This window comes from Azolla caroliniana, unplaced genomic scaffold (assembly GCF_043228905.1).
Source record: "Azolla caroliniana isolate FFs.n. ecotype wild unplaced genomic scaffold, voAzoCaro1.0.p SCAF_8, whole genome shotgun sequence".
NCBI lineage: Eukaryota > Viridiplantae > Streptophyta > Polypodiopsida > Salviniales > Salviniaceae > Azolla > Azolla caroliniana.
The window spans coordinates 2,046,778-2,064,609 of NW_028230443.1; the positions used below are offsets into that span (position 1 = coordinate 2,046,778).

At 38.6% G+C, this 17,832-nt stretch overlaps 1 protein-coding gene across 1 annotated transcript; it reads right to left on the reverse strand.

Moving 5' to 3' along the window:
* Nucleotides 1-2,474: 2,474 nt before the first annotated feature.
* On the reverse strand, nucleotides 2,475-5,481 carry LOC147860718 (uncharacterized). Its single transcript, XM_087323763.1, has 2 exons — nucleotides 4,689-5,481; nucleotides 2,475-3,536 (listed from the first exon to the last, which is right to left on the reverse strand). Exons 1-2 carry the CDS (start codon nucleotides 5,123-5,125, stop codon nucleotides 2,525-2,527), a joined length of 1,449 nt encoding a protein of 482 aa, XP_087179889.1. The 5' UTR covers nucleotides 5,126-5,481; the 3' UTR covers nucleotides 2,475-2,524.
* Nucleotides 5,482-17,832: the final 12,351 nt, after the last annotated feature.

Below are 17,832 nucleotides of genomic sequence, written 5' to 3' on the forward strand. Positions count from 1 at the left end.
CAACAAATTACAAGAATCCATGGATGCACATGGATGTTAGACATCCCAAACTCTTAAAAATTTACATAGGAACAAAGTATTTCATTATTGTGGGTAATACAAAGAGTATTTCATGATATTGTGAAGAGAATATGTTCTACTGCTTGATACCTCTAGTCTTGCACATGGAGTTTTTTCTTTTCAAAAAAAATTTGCTTCCCATTAGTTAAATGAATTGTATATACAAATCTGGCTATGTACACTCTAAGTATCTATAGATACTCTCCTATTTATGTGTCACTTTCATATATACTTGGCTATCGTTGTGTGACACCTTAGATAAAAAAAAAGGGTGGGGCAATCATTGTCCACATAACAGAAACAATTGCATGTTATTTTTCAACAAGCATGAAGACACTCCTAACAAGCTTCTGAACGCAGCTAGACATTGATATCACTGAAAGCAATATGGTGATTTGCTGGCCAGGGAGGGTAGAGCCAATGATGTGGCTAGAAGCACCATTTCGGATGTCATGATGTGAAGTCCACCACTGGCGTGGTTTCCCAAGTGAGATAAATTGTGCTCATGCCAACTCTTGAGACTCTTAATCTCCCTGTAGGTTTTCGAATTGTGCACGCAAGGATATCACTAAATCAAACCCTTGCACGTGAAGTTTTATGTAGTGCTTATTTTTGTGTTAAATTAACCTCTGTCTTCTCAGATGCAATCTCTTACCAATGTTCTACTATCTTTCTATGTTGTTGATTGAAGTCTTGATTATGAGGCTAGAGGTAGTGCCTCTAGGTTGTTGATCATGTCTTGCTAGTGACTCATGAGGCTAGATGTATTATGCAATGTTGGGTTTGAATGCACGACCTTTACATTTCTATTGGACAATCTTACCAACTAAGCTACAATTATCTTGGCTAATCTTTCTCACTTCTAGATTCTCTACTCTTTACAAGATCTCTCTTTCATGCATGCAAATGAGTAAAACTCATGCTCATGAAGTATATCACTATATTGCTTTTGATTTTTTTAGAGGATATTGTACATTTTTCCATACCCTTAGTTAACTCAAAAAAGGTTTTGTGATATGAGGTTGATTGAGATGTATGCCTCATATGAGAATTTGGATACTTACAATAGAAAAACCTTATTGGGAAAATCGCTAAGGGTATGTAATAAATGTGCAACCTAGCATCCCCAATTTCACCGTCAAAAGGATGAGATATGATGCATACAGATTCAGAAATTGAAAATAGAAACTAGGGATTCATTGAGAATAAAAACGAGTTATGTGATCTATGTTGTCGCCATGTACCGACAATAGAATGTTTGTTATTTTGGAATGACTCACTTATGAGGACATCATGATGATTTTTAAGATTTCCTACAAGGTTGCACTAGCTCTGAAGAACTCATAATAAAACCACCACCAACGGCTCATAATCGTGCCTTTGCTTGTCTACTCGATCATAACTATTTAGCCTTCACATTTTTATTTTGGTTCTACTATTTTAAATCCTCATTTACTCAACATTAGAGAGCACTTTATAATGATTGATGGTCCAATAGTTCATATAGACCCTTGTTGACCTTAATATATCATTTATATGCGTGTTACTATTTTAAATTCTCATAAACACAACTTTAAAGAGCACTTTATAATGATTGTTGGTCCCATTGTTCATATAGGTCCTTGTCGACATTAATACATATTTTGTGTGTGTCTAGATGTGTGCATATCTACTCATGTGCAATCTCTACCCAACTTTGCTTTTGTTGCTTTTGTGTTTCTTTGAGGTATATCCTCTCTTTCCACTTTTAATCCATCATAGCTTTGGACATTTACAAGAAGCCCTTTCATTTCATAAAGATCTTTGTTCAATCATACATGTAAAATATAAGGTTTCACAAACATTGCAAGAACAAGTGTAACAAGAAAAGAGATTTCCATACTTAAACAAATATTAGAAAAAAAAAGTTGTGGAAAATGTTCGCAAACATTGGGAAATTTTGGCAACACTTGGAAAGAATTGTGGTAAACTTAGGTGCACTTGGGCAAAAGTTGGCAGCAAACTTGAAAAACTTGAGGGTACTTTGAGAAAAAAAGAATATACCTCAAATGCATTTCAAAGTTTTTCCCATGAAAGAAGTTAAGGGGATAGTCCTCTAATACAAGAGAATGATATGGTGAGAATTCCTCGATGTATCACCCACTAGTATCACACGATTTACAGCAGGAATTTAATACACTTCCTTTCAAGCTGCAAAGACCAAGCTGAGTTCCAAAATGTGTCATGACTGTAAGTCCTCATTGTTGATGGAAGATGTGAAGATCTATATCCCATTTGAGTATTTTTTTTGTCATTGTTTTCGACATGTTCATGACAAACAATATTCTTGGAGCATTCACTTGTGTATCCATTGTAAGCCTGTCTCCATCATTGATGAACATGTGATGCTACAATGAAAAAACTTTACATGTCTATCGAATGCCAATAAAAATATTATAGATTATCAAATAATACAAAACCAATTTCATTTGGAAACGAGTAAGATCTCAGGTTTCCGTGGCTTTGATGGGGTTGACGTAGAACTGCCAGAGTTAGAGAGTGCGAGTGATTTCGCGACTGATTTTGATGTAATATCAAGCCTCATAAGGCTGCGTGTCGCGAGTATAGCTTTGGGTACTACGTCATGGACAGCCCTCTTATGCAATGCTTTTATAGCAATAGAAGCTGCATCCTTTACTTCTTGTGGGTTCAAAGGAGCCAACAAGCAATGACTTAGTATCTTCAGAAGGGGCTGAAGCAATTCCCAAGGAAGATGAATTCTTGTTCCATTAGATCCATTCATTTCCACATCAGGAGGATCCAAAGTCGAATAATTGCACAACAAGGAAGGTAAAACTCCATTTGCACCAACCCTTGTGTCAGTGATAGCTGTTTGGTCAAGATCACGGCATTTTATGCCCTGAGGAGACAGCAATTTATTATTCCCTTGGTAGAGCTCCTTGGGATCCATTATTTCAATCTCCGGGGATTGACGGGAAGTCAAATCGGAAGGTATGTGGTAGCCATTGATCTCTGGGACACTCTCACTATCTTCATTGATAACAAAAGAGAGTGAATCTCTGTGGACATCTTTTGTGCTATGCTCATTTGATGATCCGAGGATAGAACATCGAAGAGCACACTTACATGCCTCTAGTTTTGCCATGGGTGGCATAGATGCAATCCGACGGCTGAAAAGATCTAAGGCGACACCAACAATGCAGGCCCTCTTAGTGGCCTTCACTTCATCTTGTGGACCCAAAGGGCATGATGATTGTCCCGCATAGGGCTCAATATTCGAAGGTGGGGGTATTCTTGGAGAATGGTAAAGGCTTGGTTGAGTAAGATCAGGAATGTAGGTAATGATTGGGCATCCATTGCGAGCTTTTGTTTCTGATGCATATAAGGCCAGTAGGACTGCCTCAAATCCTGCAAGAGACTCGTTCACATGACCAGCTATTCGAGGAAGATAAACACTGCACAATGCTGGGATATACCTAGCCAAATTGAAAAAGAGTTAGATTTTTTGGCATGAAACAACCAATGTGAACTGAACATTATGCACTTATCATGCAAACACAAAATTTTCTTGGTGTCTGTTCGTTCATAGACACGCTTTGTTCACGTCGTCTTTTCCACGGGTCCTCTCAGCAGTGAGAGGGGCTAACAATGATAAGAGATCATGGATCCATTTAAAGCTTTCTGGCATTCAGTGTTATGTACTTGGTGCACACACATAACCTAAAAAAGTAGTTGATATTAAATCCATCCACATACAAATGGGCTTATCACTAAGCTTACATTATTAACTTGTAATTATATTTGTGTAGTTTACAGACCTAGAATATCCATTAATTTGTAAAACGGACAAAACTTCTCGCACACAAATGGGCATGTCACTGCTGTTCACAATCTATCTATCCAGTTTCTACCTGGACAAAGCCCTCCACATGCAAATGGGCCAAAGGTTCTTTACGAGGACTCCTAATCAACGTTATCACTGTTCATATATCAGCAATGTAATGATGTGGTATGGAGTAAGGCTGAGCAGCTGCCAAATTCACAACAGCCTTGATCAGGAGCCTAGGAAAGCTTTAAATGGCCAATTGGAACACATTTCAAGTTAACAGTGCTTCGTACATGTACATTAGGATTTTCAGCAATCTCAACGATACACCCTCAAGAGACTGTAAACACTCCTCCTTCGAAGGTAAACTCAGTTGCGGACATAACAGGGGAAGCAATGTATGTGATGATTAGATGCTTTACTGCTGAGATTGGAGTTCTCATCAGTGTTAATCAGATGAAAAAAATGCCCCCAATGTTTCTAAGAGTCCTTATTAAAGTTCTCTTCAGAGGATCAGGATAAACTGAGGCATGGGCATATTATTTGAGGCAACGCATGTAGTGATTCAATCATTCATCGTGAAATTTAGGGTCTTCATTGTTGTTTAATCATGCGAACAAGATCCCTCAACTGTCTTCTTTAGTTGAGAGGCAATAAATAAATATGACCAAGCTCAAATAAACAATGAGCATGTATATAAAAGATATTTAATGCTTACCTGGTATAGGACCCCGATCTTTTCGGCACATACAAAGAGAAGAAAAAACAGAGAAAAGAACAACAGGAATGAGGACATACATACCTGAGGACAATGGTTTGAAGGTAGGGGTCGCGTGTTTGGAAGGTATCATAGAGCCATCGACAAATTGCATCATCTCGATGTCCTGACATTTCTTCAGAGAGCCTACCAACAACAGCACGGGCAACATGTTCGTCTTCGCCAAGGATCTTGGCCGCCCGATGATGATAATGCAGCTCTTCTCCTATAGATTGCTCTTCTAAATTACTGCCTAATATCTCCTTTAGCGACAAAATGCACTCCTGGACCTTATCCATTTGAGCCACCGTAGAACAATCTCTTCCTAATCCTATTCCCTCTATACTTCTTCTTGTTTCTTCTCTTTCTCTTCTTCCTTCTTCATCATGAGATCTTTCCCTTTCTCTTCCTTCAGCTTCACATCCTTGGTCATATTCTCTGTCATGTGATCCTTGAGTTATTGTAGAGTTCTTGAACTCCATCTAGGCCCTGTAGCTAAGGATCCTCTGTGTCTCTCTCTGTTCTTCATTCAAATCCCTCTATGTCCTCTGTATGGCTCTGTTCTTCAGTCAAAGACTCTCTTTCTCTGGATTCTCTGTTCTACACATTGTGGCTGGAGTGCATGAGCACACACTCTGCTCCTCATTCAAACCCTCTCTCTCTCACACCCACTGTAAGAGACGTTAATCTCTCTCTCTCTCTCTCTACATATCTATCTATCTATCTATCTCTCTCTCTCTCTCTTCCCCTTTCTCTGTCTCTGTCTCTGTCTGCTTAATAAAGGCTTGTCTGTTTATGTCATGTACCTCTCTCTCTGTCTCTCTGTCTCTCTCTCTTTCTCTCTGTCTCTTTCTCTGTCTCTCTCTCTGTGTAACAGTGTATGCATAGGCTGAGTGACACTTTCCTGAACATTCATTCATCCAGAAGTAGCCCCCACATTCTCTGAAACTACAAAGTTAGCCCCAATTTTTCAATGAGAAGTTAGAACAGCAAAATGTGATCAATGACTGGCATGACTGGCATCATTCGATCGATCGGTCAGCGAATGGTTGCCGGGGCGCTGTTGTTGTTGTTGTTGGAGGTGTCACCAGACCCAATGTAATGGGATCTCTGTACATGTCCACGAGCCATCTGTGGGTGGTTGGCTTGTCAACACGCAGACTTGGACTGACGCCACACATATGGGGGCGACCGATGCGCCTTTGCTTGCCGACGATGAGCGAGCCTGGAAAATTATCCCGATTGGATCACAGTGCCCACAAATGGACATCTCTGCGTTCGTTCGTGTTTATGAATTCCATATGTCGAACGTTTGAACCGTGTCAAGGGGGGGTTAACTTGCAGACTGATGCCACTTTCAGTGACCAATGTGCCTTTCCTTGACGACCATGACATGGTCTAGAAAATATTCTGATAGGATCGTTTTGCATATATATGTGTGTGTTTGGCAATGACAAGTGTCTATGAATTCCACATGTTGGATATCCAAACCATGTTAACGATCTTATGCTACAACACCCACTCAAGCATATTCCAATTTTGTCAAGAAGAGATGTTCGATCTCTAACTACCTCGCTTGAATTTAGACCATCGTTCGATCATTGCAAATATTCTCCATGGAAGTAATCCTCTCTAATGCTCCTTAACTTCTTCTTGTTTTGAATGTAATCCTCTCTTACACTCCTTAAGTTCTTCTCCTCCATGAAAGTATGTGGCACCAATGTTGTATTCTCACTTGTATATCCCACATCATAAAGGACGCCATTCTTTCGGATTCCCACCATTATAGCTTCATGTGTGAAAGAGAGATTGTCGTGCGTCACTTCATGTGTATTATATGTATCTTTTTGCTTAAATATAACGTCTACTTGTGTGTGAGTTAGACTTCATACTTGACACATTTTCTCAAGTAAGAGTGGAGCATCAAGATTTCTATAATAGAAAGCATGTATAATTGAGCGTCTTTACTTTTAATTCTCAACAACTAAGGAATCTAGATATATTGACATGCATTGCAATGTGTTATGTCAAGAATCATCATCTTCAGTGATTCTTAGATTTACAAGAAATGTTCAATTCTCTTCAAAATCACACAATATACTCGAATGCTTTGGTATCCTTTCAAATTTTGCATCGTCAGTACAAACATCACCAATATTACTCATAGGCATGTTTTTTATATACAAGGTTCTCCCTTAACATTTTTTTGGACTCAAATATGCTACCTTAAATAATCCTCAAGAAGCATGAGGGCAAATATGTTATAAATAACATTTCTAGACTTTTCTATCAATTTATTCTCAAGAGTAGATTGTTTCGCAACACCATTTCTATCATTTCCATGACAAACAAGTTGCATGGTTTGGAGTTTGTCAAGATGAACTCTTACCTTTCCCTTATACCAAGGAAGGAAGTGGTACTCATTGACGCGCTCGAAAACTTTATTCTTTATGAATATTAAAAAACAAACTCGTGTAGTTGAGAAGGTACAACCTTTATATCATTTCATCACTCCTTTTTGTGCTTGACTCAAATGAACTTAATGAAGCTATTTGTTATCTACACGTTATTAATATTTCCATAAAGTGAATAGATGGCTTGATATTACCGTTGCTTGAAGAAAGAGATTGATCATTTGACATGAAATTACCAAAGCATGGTATAGTAAACATATACGATTCTCAATCATACTATTTGGTTGAACAAGACAATACCGTGTGTAATTTTTTAGGCAACTTGTGATTTGTATTTGATGTACGCATGATGTTCATTTATGTATGTCACTGAAACTTACTTTACTTTTTACTCATCTCAATTGGTTACATTGGTCATGTGAGGATAGTAAAATATAAGAAGTAAATAGGTGACCATGACTAGCATTTCTGCTCTTCAATTTGATGCATGGGCTCAAAGGGAGCATGATTATTAATCATTCAATGTACAAGCATACCAATGAACTCGATAAACAAAACTTTAGGACCGAATCAAAATAATTGTTTGTCGACGTATGTATGTGAAAAATGAAGTGCATTGTTGAGTTAAAGAGCAAGGTGTAAACAATGTTTTCACAACATGTGCACGTGCCATGTAAGTGTGTATATAAATAAAACAATGTTAAGACCTTTGATTCAAATCGGGTCAAATCAAACAAATCCTTTTGAGGTTAGTGTTTTGTTTGACATTTGAAAGTTGAAGAAAATAATGAAGATAAATTATGTAATATGTATGAGATGGAAACGAGGGTCAAGATAAGAAAGAAAGTGAGCTATAGTGAGATGTTGCTCAAGGGAACTCTTCCAACCAAGAGCTCAAAGTTAAAATAGTACTAACATCTAAGCACAGGAAAACTTATTGAGGTAAACCAAAGTTAATCTAAGATCCCAACAAGAAACACTTACTGATTTGGATACAGAACAAAGTGAGAAAACTCCCGAAAAAATAAACCTTGATACCTTTATATCCTTGATACCTTTGCCTTCATTATAACAAAGTTGAGAATGCATGCACTTATATAAAATGTGGTAAAAAGCAACAAAAGGTTCATAAAATTTATTATTTTTGGTGACCTTTTTAAGTGCAAAATGTTGTTGGTCCTTTCCTCATTTACGAACATGTTTCATATAGAGCCTCTTTGTTATGAATGCACAAGAAAATTGTGACCAATTAAAGCATGATATAGAAGTTGTCGGATGTTCATCACAACCTTTATTACACACAATCTATGCTTATTCTATAGTTTCATGTTACACAATTTAAGTGTCTCTAAGGGTTACTTCATAGTTATGTGTGGTACATACAATTGGCATAATGTAATCCAAATCAAATTATCATAGATAAGTGTTCGAAAGGCTCTTGTCAGGCAGGGTCTCTAAGTTGTTGATTCGATATGAATCCATGTAATATTGGTAAAGGATTTTCAAGGAAATTGAAAAGCTAGTGAAGGAAGTTCACACACAACTCACCTCGAATTTAGCAAATAATCAATATTTTGCATTTTTTTAACTTCTAATCTAGTAATAGGAGCACTTTAAAAAGTGTCACGATTGGCAATCTCTTTCGACATACCTACATGCATAACAATGAACACTTCCACTTATGGCATGTGAGATATTGGTACAAGAACATGATATGTGGTTCACCTAAATATGAAAATGGTTTCACATTTGTTTCTTGACACCGATCCCTTGTAATAAAACACACACTAGTTAGTGTTGTTTAATTAATTAAAAGAACACACTTAGATTTTCTGGAAAAAGATTTATTCACATTAGCACGATTGGAGCTCAATAATATTACATAATGGGAAAAAAATTATTTGAGTTTATATTACACAACCATGCAAAGATAGAAAACACTAGTTATTCTTAATAGATGCACAATTCTATAATGATTGAAAAGCCTTTTCTAGTATTTCAATAAGAAGCAATAAGTAACATTGTCGTTGAAATAGGTACAGTCACATGAAATGGTTAGTACTAAAAAAACAAGCCGTGTGAGGGTGACGATGCATTGTTGTCCTCATCTTCATCATCATTAGCATTTCTCTCCCCCCCTCTCTCTCTTCAAGCGTGTTCAAAATATTACCACCACCACCATTAGTTTTCAACTTAGCCCTTTTCATTTTGAAGCACGATCTCCTTATGGAATATACCAATTCTTCATTGTCATGCAAGTCAGTTTCATGGTTTTAAATGTGATAAATATGGCAAATTGATGGTTCACTTCGAAATAAAATCAATGCCCTCGCCATGTGGCATACACTTATCATTCATAATCAAACAACTTGATATTACGAAATTACTTTCTTGCTATGGTGTTCAAACACCAAGAAAGGATAGTTTTTTTTAACACCCACAAGAGACTAATTGTGATTTAAGAGATGGGGCTCTACGTTGTGGTGAGGATCAACCTTGGGTTCTCTCAAAATTCAGAGGGAGATTATATTATTGTCTTTGAAGGTCAAATATGACCTATGAGACAAAAAATATAACATTTTCATGTAGTACATGTGAAAGTGAGCAACAACTCTTGATGTTCTAGAACTTGGCTAATGAATGTTGCAATCATGAGTGCACATTGTGAATGTGAGAGAAATTAGTGCGATGATTAGGTTTAGTCAAAGATGTGTGGAAAGTTGGATGTGATCAAAGAAGGGTAGAGCATTTTATCAAAGTGTGATACTCAGACTACCCAACTTGTTTAGGGCAAAGTGTGTGCATATTCAATTACTCTCATCACTTGTGCCCCAATGCTTTGCCTCACATCGTAGTGAGTGTGCGCTAACTTCAAATGAAGCAATAGTTCGAATGGTAGACAACAAAACAGAATGGGTTCTAACATGAATTAATGTGTGTGGTTTCCCCATCTGGTGAAGAACATGGTTTTGTAATTAGGTGCAACATATGCAATATAATGTGTGGAGTGCGAGCCTCCACATTTTTCCCACCTCATGATACATTGGCATTGCGAAAGGCTTCGTCCACAAAGGAATGTCTTGATGCATCACAAAGCAAGTGTGTTGCATCCAATCTTCTAAACCAAATGTCCACATCTTGCATACAACTGGAAGACACATTTTTTGCTTTTATGTGTCATTTGGATATTTTTGTTTTTTTCCAATGCAATTCTAGGAAGTCAATGTGAGGGTCTTTTTTAGCCTTGAGCATGTATTCAACAAGCCCTTCCATGGCCACAATCCCAATGGGAAGTGATCCTGTCTCAAGAAGTTGGAGGGTGTATGATGTTTGTTTCTTGACTCGGAGAAACTTTGTAAGAAAATGCTTTCAATATTTTCAAACTCTTTGCAAGTGGGCTTAGCGATGCCACCACCCCATACTTCCACCCATAGAGAAGCACTGGTGTCACCAAAGTGTCGAAAATGTATTCCTTGAGAACCTATCACTTAATTTCTCCATCATTGCCTTTATTCTCAAATGCAAAATATGCTCTCTTTCCCGCCTCTAAGTGGTTATTAGCACATTCATTCCATCTATAATTTGAAGGGACTAAGGCCAAAGTATCTAAAGCTTTCCACTATTTCAAGTGGTCCATTATGGTATATAATGCATGGCTTATCCTTATTTTGACTCTTCACCAGAACACTTTTTGTTTTAGAGGTATTTACACTCAACTTTGTATGCATACAAAACTCTTTTAATGCCCTCCTAACCTTGTGGCATCTCCTAAAGTGTTTGCAAAAAGTACCACATCATTTGGATACAACAAAAGCTTGATGTCTACATTCCTAATAACAACTTCTTAAAATGGTTTTTTCCTTAATAAACTTGGCAATCATGTGTTCTAATTTATCAATGCATGGATCAAATAGAGTTGGTTAGTGTAGGTATCTGCTTAACACCAATAATGCTTTTAGAAAAATTTGAAATTTAATCACCTATAAGCCGTCGTGAAGTTACACCCGTGTGTGTGAATTAGTGTGCGACCATTGGGAACTTGAATCAGAGAGGAAGGGTTAGCAAACCTTCGTGGGTACAATGCTTGAGTGTCAAAGTGTGCACACTTGTTTGGATGTGTGCAAAGTTTGTGTCTAGGTGTGTTCAAAGGTTTGCATGTGCACTTGTAAGTATATTGAGTTTAGCATAATAAGTAATTGTCGAAGAGTGAGTTAAGTATTTTAATATTTTGGAAACGATGATAATGAAGAGCGCAGTGACGATTGTCGAACAGGTTGCAGATGGAGCAAACAACGCTACCACCACGAAGGGAGCGAACAACACGAACAACAGGTCGGCTACAGAACAACTCCATACACCATTTGTGGCTGGCCTGTACACACGAGCAGGGGAGTCCGGTGCACCCCCCCAAAAGTCGCCTCATCTGAGTGATGAGACAATCGACCTTCTGTTGTTAGAGGAGGATAAATACACTATACTGAGAGAAGTACATAGGCTGGAGATGGTTTCCTTGGTAGTGCAAGTCCAGGATCGCGACCAAATAGATTGGAACTCTGACATATCTTATATGCCACTTTTTCGGAGGAAATGGCTAACATCCTCGACATTCAATTTATGTTTAGAAGATGTTATAATGGGGAATTTGCAGATGGGGATTCGGTTAGCAAACTATTAGCAATTAAGGAGGCATGCGTGGATTTCTTTTCATAAATGGTCACATAATGTTAAGGTGGATGAGATTTGCAGGATCACGAGTCTAGTATGTTTTTTATGGAGATATTCCCCGGTTTGAGGAAAGAGTGGAGGAATGTTCTTCCTCGCATTGGGACTTTGTTAGGAAAAGTCATTGCTACGTGTGATGGACAAGCTTCTGGGTCAAATAGAGTGGGTGGGGTTCCAGCTGTTTGGTTGATCACCCCAAGAAGTGTTTGTTTGCCAACAACAATTTCTTTACCTAATTTCTTTACCAATAAACCTCCGGTTATGCAAAATGTGTATTATCAAGGTTTTCCTAATCAATGTTTTGTGTGTCGTCAGTTTGGTCATTTCGGTTGAGAGTGTCAGAAGTGACACCCAAATGTTGAATCCCATCCACCTCCTTGATCAACTGTTAATAATGATGGCTGGTCTACAGTTTCTACAAAACATGTTTTCAAGCCGACGAATACATTGGTTAACCCATTGTTATTACTCGAAGCTAACCCTTATCATTCTTTGCAGGAAGTGGAAAAGGATGTCAATAGTAAGAAAGTGGATGTTACAAAGGAACAACAGGTGGAACAGAATTCGCAGGACATCCTTTTACATGTACAATCGTCAGAACATGTTACAACGGTTAGTAAGCAATCTAATAAGGGTAAACAAATTGTTTTCGATCAAGTACAACAAATTGATATGTCCTTAGTTGTGAATGATGTGAAACAAAATGAAGGGATCAAGGTAGATCTTGTAAATGTTGACATGGATGGTGAGAATATAGTTGATTTCACTTCCGTTGCTAGGTCTTCAGATAGGGTTTCTATAGTAGATAAACACATGCCAGTGCGTTCACATAAGGTGATTGGGAAAGACCTTTGGGCTAATAAGAGACAATTACGAGCCTCAAAGGATGGAAGGAAGGGTAGAGATGTTGCACTTGCTGAAAGGAGAATAGGGGGAAAAACTATGATTGATGGATAGGTTAAATATTATTTCACGGAATGTACGGGGCTTAGGAGGCAAAAATAGTAGTAAAGTAAGGAGTGTTTTCCGTCGGCAATTGAGGAAGTCTTTGGTAGGTAGGATGGATGTTCTTCTTATTCAAGAGCATAATTTAAATGAGCAAAGGATTAAAAAATATGGAAATATGATGCCAAGCAAGTGGAGACAGTTCTGGGTACTTGCAGCTGGTGATAATTGTTTGAAAGCGGGACTTTGCATTGCATTAAATGATACTTGGTTGGGTTCTTTCTTACATTATGGAGTCTTGACATGTGGTCGAGGTCAATATGTCATTTTTCAAATAGGATTGAAAAAGTGGGGTCTGATGAATATTTATGCACATAATCATGCAAGAGATCGAGCGATAATATGGAAAAGCATACTTTCACAGGTACCTATTGTGGACCATTGGGCGATTGCGGGTGATTTTAATATGTTGGAGGATGTGAGTGATAGGTTAGGCGACATACGACATACAATATTTGGTTCAGAACTACATGAATGGGAATGTTTGATTTTTTCCTTAGGATTAATGGACTTGTGGCAAGTGTCTTCTTTTGTAAAGATGCAAGATTCTTTATCTTATTCAAGATCAGATAGATGAGAGTCACATACCAATTTGTCTAGGCTAGATAAATTCTATGCTGATAAGTTTTTATGGGACAAAGGAGGTTTCATTGGTATCCTTCCTTCATTTTCCTTTTCTTGCAAGACTAGTGTAAAGCTTCGAGATTTAGAATTCCGAATCATGTGGTTATTAACCAAGATTGGGCTCCTAATCTGTATAATTACTATTCTTATGATTATGCTTTATCTAGTGTTCAAAAGGCTATTATTGAAATGCAATAATTCTTCCATTGTAAGGCTAAACAAGTATTTCATGCATCTTTTACTAAAATAGGAAGACTTCGTAGGGGATTGCGGTCCTTGATACATTTGCAAGAGAGAAGGCCATATTCGACTTATATAAGCTCTAGAGCAATACAAGTAGGGAATCAGATATTGGAATTACAAAAGGTTTCAACTGATTTTACTTACCATAATATACTTTCTGAATGGGCAGAGTCAGGAGATAAAGTCAATAAACTGTTCTTTGCAAAGCATAATCATGATCAATCAACTATTAGGATTTCTTGTTTAAAATGTCATGATGGCTCTTATACCACTGATCCTAGCCAGATGCGTCAAATAGCCTCGAATTATTATGAAAATTTGTTGAAGCCTAGATCCTTTTCTAGAGATGATTTGTTTAAATGGGATATTGTATGGTCAAGCATTCAAAGTAGAGTATCTATACAACTTTCAGAATGTCTTTTGAAACCATTAAGCCCTCAAGAGACTCTGAAAGCGCAAAGACCCTAACAAAGGATGTTTGTCCTGGATTGGATGGGTTGGGGGTTTCAATGGTATATAAAGCATTGGGATATGATAGGTGTTGAGAATCAAGCTCAACTTGGTCTAGTGTGTGAACTCACCTTGAGAGTGAATAGACACTCCAACGGTCAAGAGTCACCATTATGTCATCACTTTGTATTCTAGCATTTAGTGTGAGTCATAGAATCATATTCTATGACACATAACTTATGAGCTTTCACATTCCCCATGCTCCATGAGTCTTGTAGTTAATGAAGAGAGAGGGCGACTATATAAAGCACCCTCCTCCCACCTATTACGTTGAGTCTTTCTCCTTTGTTAATATACTTTACCTTGCACATTCTTTGTGTCCTACTCCTTGTATCTCTCTCTCTCTCTCACTCACTCACTCACTCACTCACTCACTCACTCTCTCTCTCTCATACACACACATAGTTCATATCTATTCCTCTGCATAGAATCCATCTCTTGATTCTTTACAATAGGTGAGGGATTGACCAAAGCTTATAAACAGGTTTTAGATTATGGAAATATGCCACACGATTGGAATGAGGGGTTAATATATATGATTCCCAAATCAAGTGGTTAGTTAGAGGAGCTTCAACATTGGAGACCAATTACTTTGTTGAATGTTATCTATAAGATATTAGCAAAAACGATAGCTAGACGTTTACAAGCTTATCTTTCCGAGCTGATTCATGTTTCCCAAACTGATTTTATGCAAGAATGTAGTATTTTTGATAATATTATTCTTTTTTGGGAAATGGTTGCTTTCCCTGAATTACATAAGCAAGATTTGGCAGTGTTATTTCTTGATTTTTAGAAAGCTTATGACAGAGTGGATTGGGATTTTATGGAGGGTACTTTGCTCAGGATGGGTTTTCCAAATAGATGGATCCGAGGAGTTTCAACACTATATCGTAATGTACATAGTTCTCTTTTATTTGCAGGGGATGTTGGTAGGCGTTTCTCTATTTCAAGATTTGTAAGACAGGGATGTCCACTTGCTCCTTTTCTGTTTCTACTAGTTTCTGAAGCGTTTTCTGTACATTTAAATTCTCATAATGCAAATATCAAAGGTTTAGCACTACCATTTGCAGATGTTGGCGTTGATAGTGAGTTTGCTGATGATACAACTCTCTATGTTCAAGCCTCACAAGTTAATTTGTTGCAGGTTCAAAAAGTTGTGGATGACTTCTTAGAGGCATCAGATGCATTGATTAATTGAGATAAATCATCAGGTTTTTGGGTGGTTGAGGGAGATCCGCCAATTAATGTATTTAGTTCAGGATTTACATGGATACATACATGTCATTCTATTAGGTATTTAGGATGCAGAGTGGGTTTGGGATTAAACGCAAAGATATGATAATGCCCTTGTTGGTAAGATTAAGAAATAAGTTAATATACTGGAATAAGGAAAAGTTGTCCTTAGCAGGACGTGTAGTTGTTGCAAATTTGGTGCTTTTGTCCTCGATTTGGTATATAGTATCTACATGGTTGTTTTCTAGGTCAGTAATGCTTAAAGTTCAACGTCTAGTACGAAATTTTATTTGGGGGAATGCTAGTTCAGACACTCTTGTAGCAAAGGTCGCTTGGTTAGTTCTTATACAGTCTAAACAGAAAGGAGGTTTAGGTTTGATTGATCCCTTAATGCAAAGTAAGGCATTACTTGCTAAACATGTTCTTAGGAGTTTATTGTCTATAGAGGAATTATGAAAAAAGTTATGGATTCTTTGTTTACATAAGTTTAAGCCATTGGCAGGTGGTTAATGGAGGGATAGTCTTAGATGGTTCTTTAATTTGGATTTTCCATTACTTAAGTCGACTGTTGGGTCTTTACGTTTCTTTAATGGAATTAGTCATACATGGGAAAGTATTCATCAAGCACTTGTTTTCTTGCCACCAAAAACTTATTCTCAATTCATACGTCAACCATTGTTATGGAATCCTTTATTTACTGATGAAGCTACATGTGTTTTGGGTCTTGGGCGGCATTGGATTGTGGCCCTGCCCGTTGTCGTGAGGATTTTCGGCCATGGTGAGAAAACCCGAGTGGGATGAATAAAACGAGATGTGCAACATTGCACATATACTTAGGGAATTTGTAACATAGGAGTAAATAAACAAATGTAAAGTGTAAGGTGTTAAAGTGCTCTATGAAAATTTGTTAAGTGTAAATGTGATGTGCACTTATGTGCACATGCGCACGTAGAAAAGGGGAGTACGTAGTGGGTAGTGGCATTGAATGTGTGAGGGGAGAGAGTTAAAGGCATATCAATCTAAGACCAAGGGAGATATTCCCCATTAAAGGAAGGGGATTTGACTCATCTTTCTGTAATGTGCCTCACCCCTTACTACAATAAAAGGGAGTGAGGGGTCACTTTTGAGGGGTTCACCATTTTGTCATTTCGAGGTAGACCATTAGGGTTTTAATTATCCCCATTTCATTTTAGGGTTTTGGGATTTAGGATCTCGTTTTCCCCTATCGAGGTTTAGGGTTTCGTCGAGTGGTGCTTATGTTCGGCCTACACGGCCATGGTTGTAATTGGTGTGGTGCTTTCCATAATCTTCTCTCCCTTCTCCTACTCCCTAGTCCAAGACCCCCGTGGTCCCGTCCCTTTTCGACATGTTGTCATGTTGTTACGTGTGCGCGTAGGAAACTAAGGCGGGACCGCGGGACCGCGGGGGCCCTGAACCGAGGAGTGAGCGAAAGAAGAGGGAGAAGAGAAGAAAGGAGATGGAACGGCAGGAACTGGGGAAATGCAACTCAAGAAGAACCAATTACTACTAGTCAGTGACTACAACCTTGCTGAGATTACAACTGGCGTGCCGACGACCAACCAAACACACACACACACACACACACACCTAGGGATACACAGTGGGGCCCTGCCGAAAGCACACGAGCTTCCCACGCAAGCGGAGGCGACCAACCAAGAAGCCCGCAGAGATTACAACAAAGATGAAATAGTGCTCGGTTCCTAGTCCGACAACACCTCTCCCTTTTCTCCCAAAACGTGATACCCCTCTCAGTCTTTCTTTCCCCTTTTTATAGGCCGCTGAGGGTGGGCCGTTACATCCTAGTTACATCACCTTTTATTCTCTATTGCTTCGGACAGAGATACGCCTTGATTTGCTAATCCTATTAATATGTTTATATTTACATCACGTCGACCTATTCTTGAGTAAGGTACACTAACTTAAATTGGTGAATATCCGTGTAAGAACTGTTCACGCGCTAGGACTCCTATTTCCTCCTATGGATGGTTTTCTCCACGCCATCCACCCCCATCAAACCGCGCATCCACCGGCATGCGCCAAAAAGAGATAGGTACTGGGAGAAAGCCGACCCATGGTCAATCGTCGCTCTCCGAATCATCGTCGACTTTGGCCTGGTCATCACCGTCATCTGCGCTCCCCGGGTCCGGCTCGTCCTCGTGCCGCTTCTTGAATGCCTTGACCCTCTTCCCGGCCACTGGTATTGCTATCCGCGTTCCATCAAGCTCCGCGAGATGATAGGTGCCGTTGTTGTTCGCGCTCGTTACGTCATAGGACCCGAACCACCTCCTCGCGAACTTACACATTGCCTTGTGTTGATTGTCGAGACTGGACTGCCTTCCTCGATTTTCTTCAGTCGTAGCCGGTGTGTCCGGTCGAACCGGCCTTTATTCTTTACCCTTGCTGCGTGTAGCTTCGCC

Coding starts and splice junctions, on each gene's coding strand:
- LOC147860718 (XM_087323763.1), bottom strand. CDS start 5,125: ATGGAGTTCAAGAACTCTACAATAACTCAAGGATCACATGACAGAGAA. Junction 3,537..4,688: donor CTTCAAACCATTGTCCTCAG/GTATGTATGTCC, acceptor CAATTTGGCTAG/GTATATCCCAGCATTGTGCA.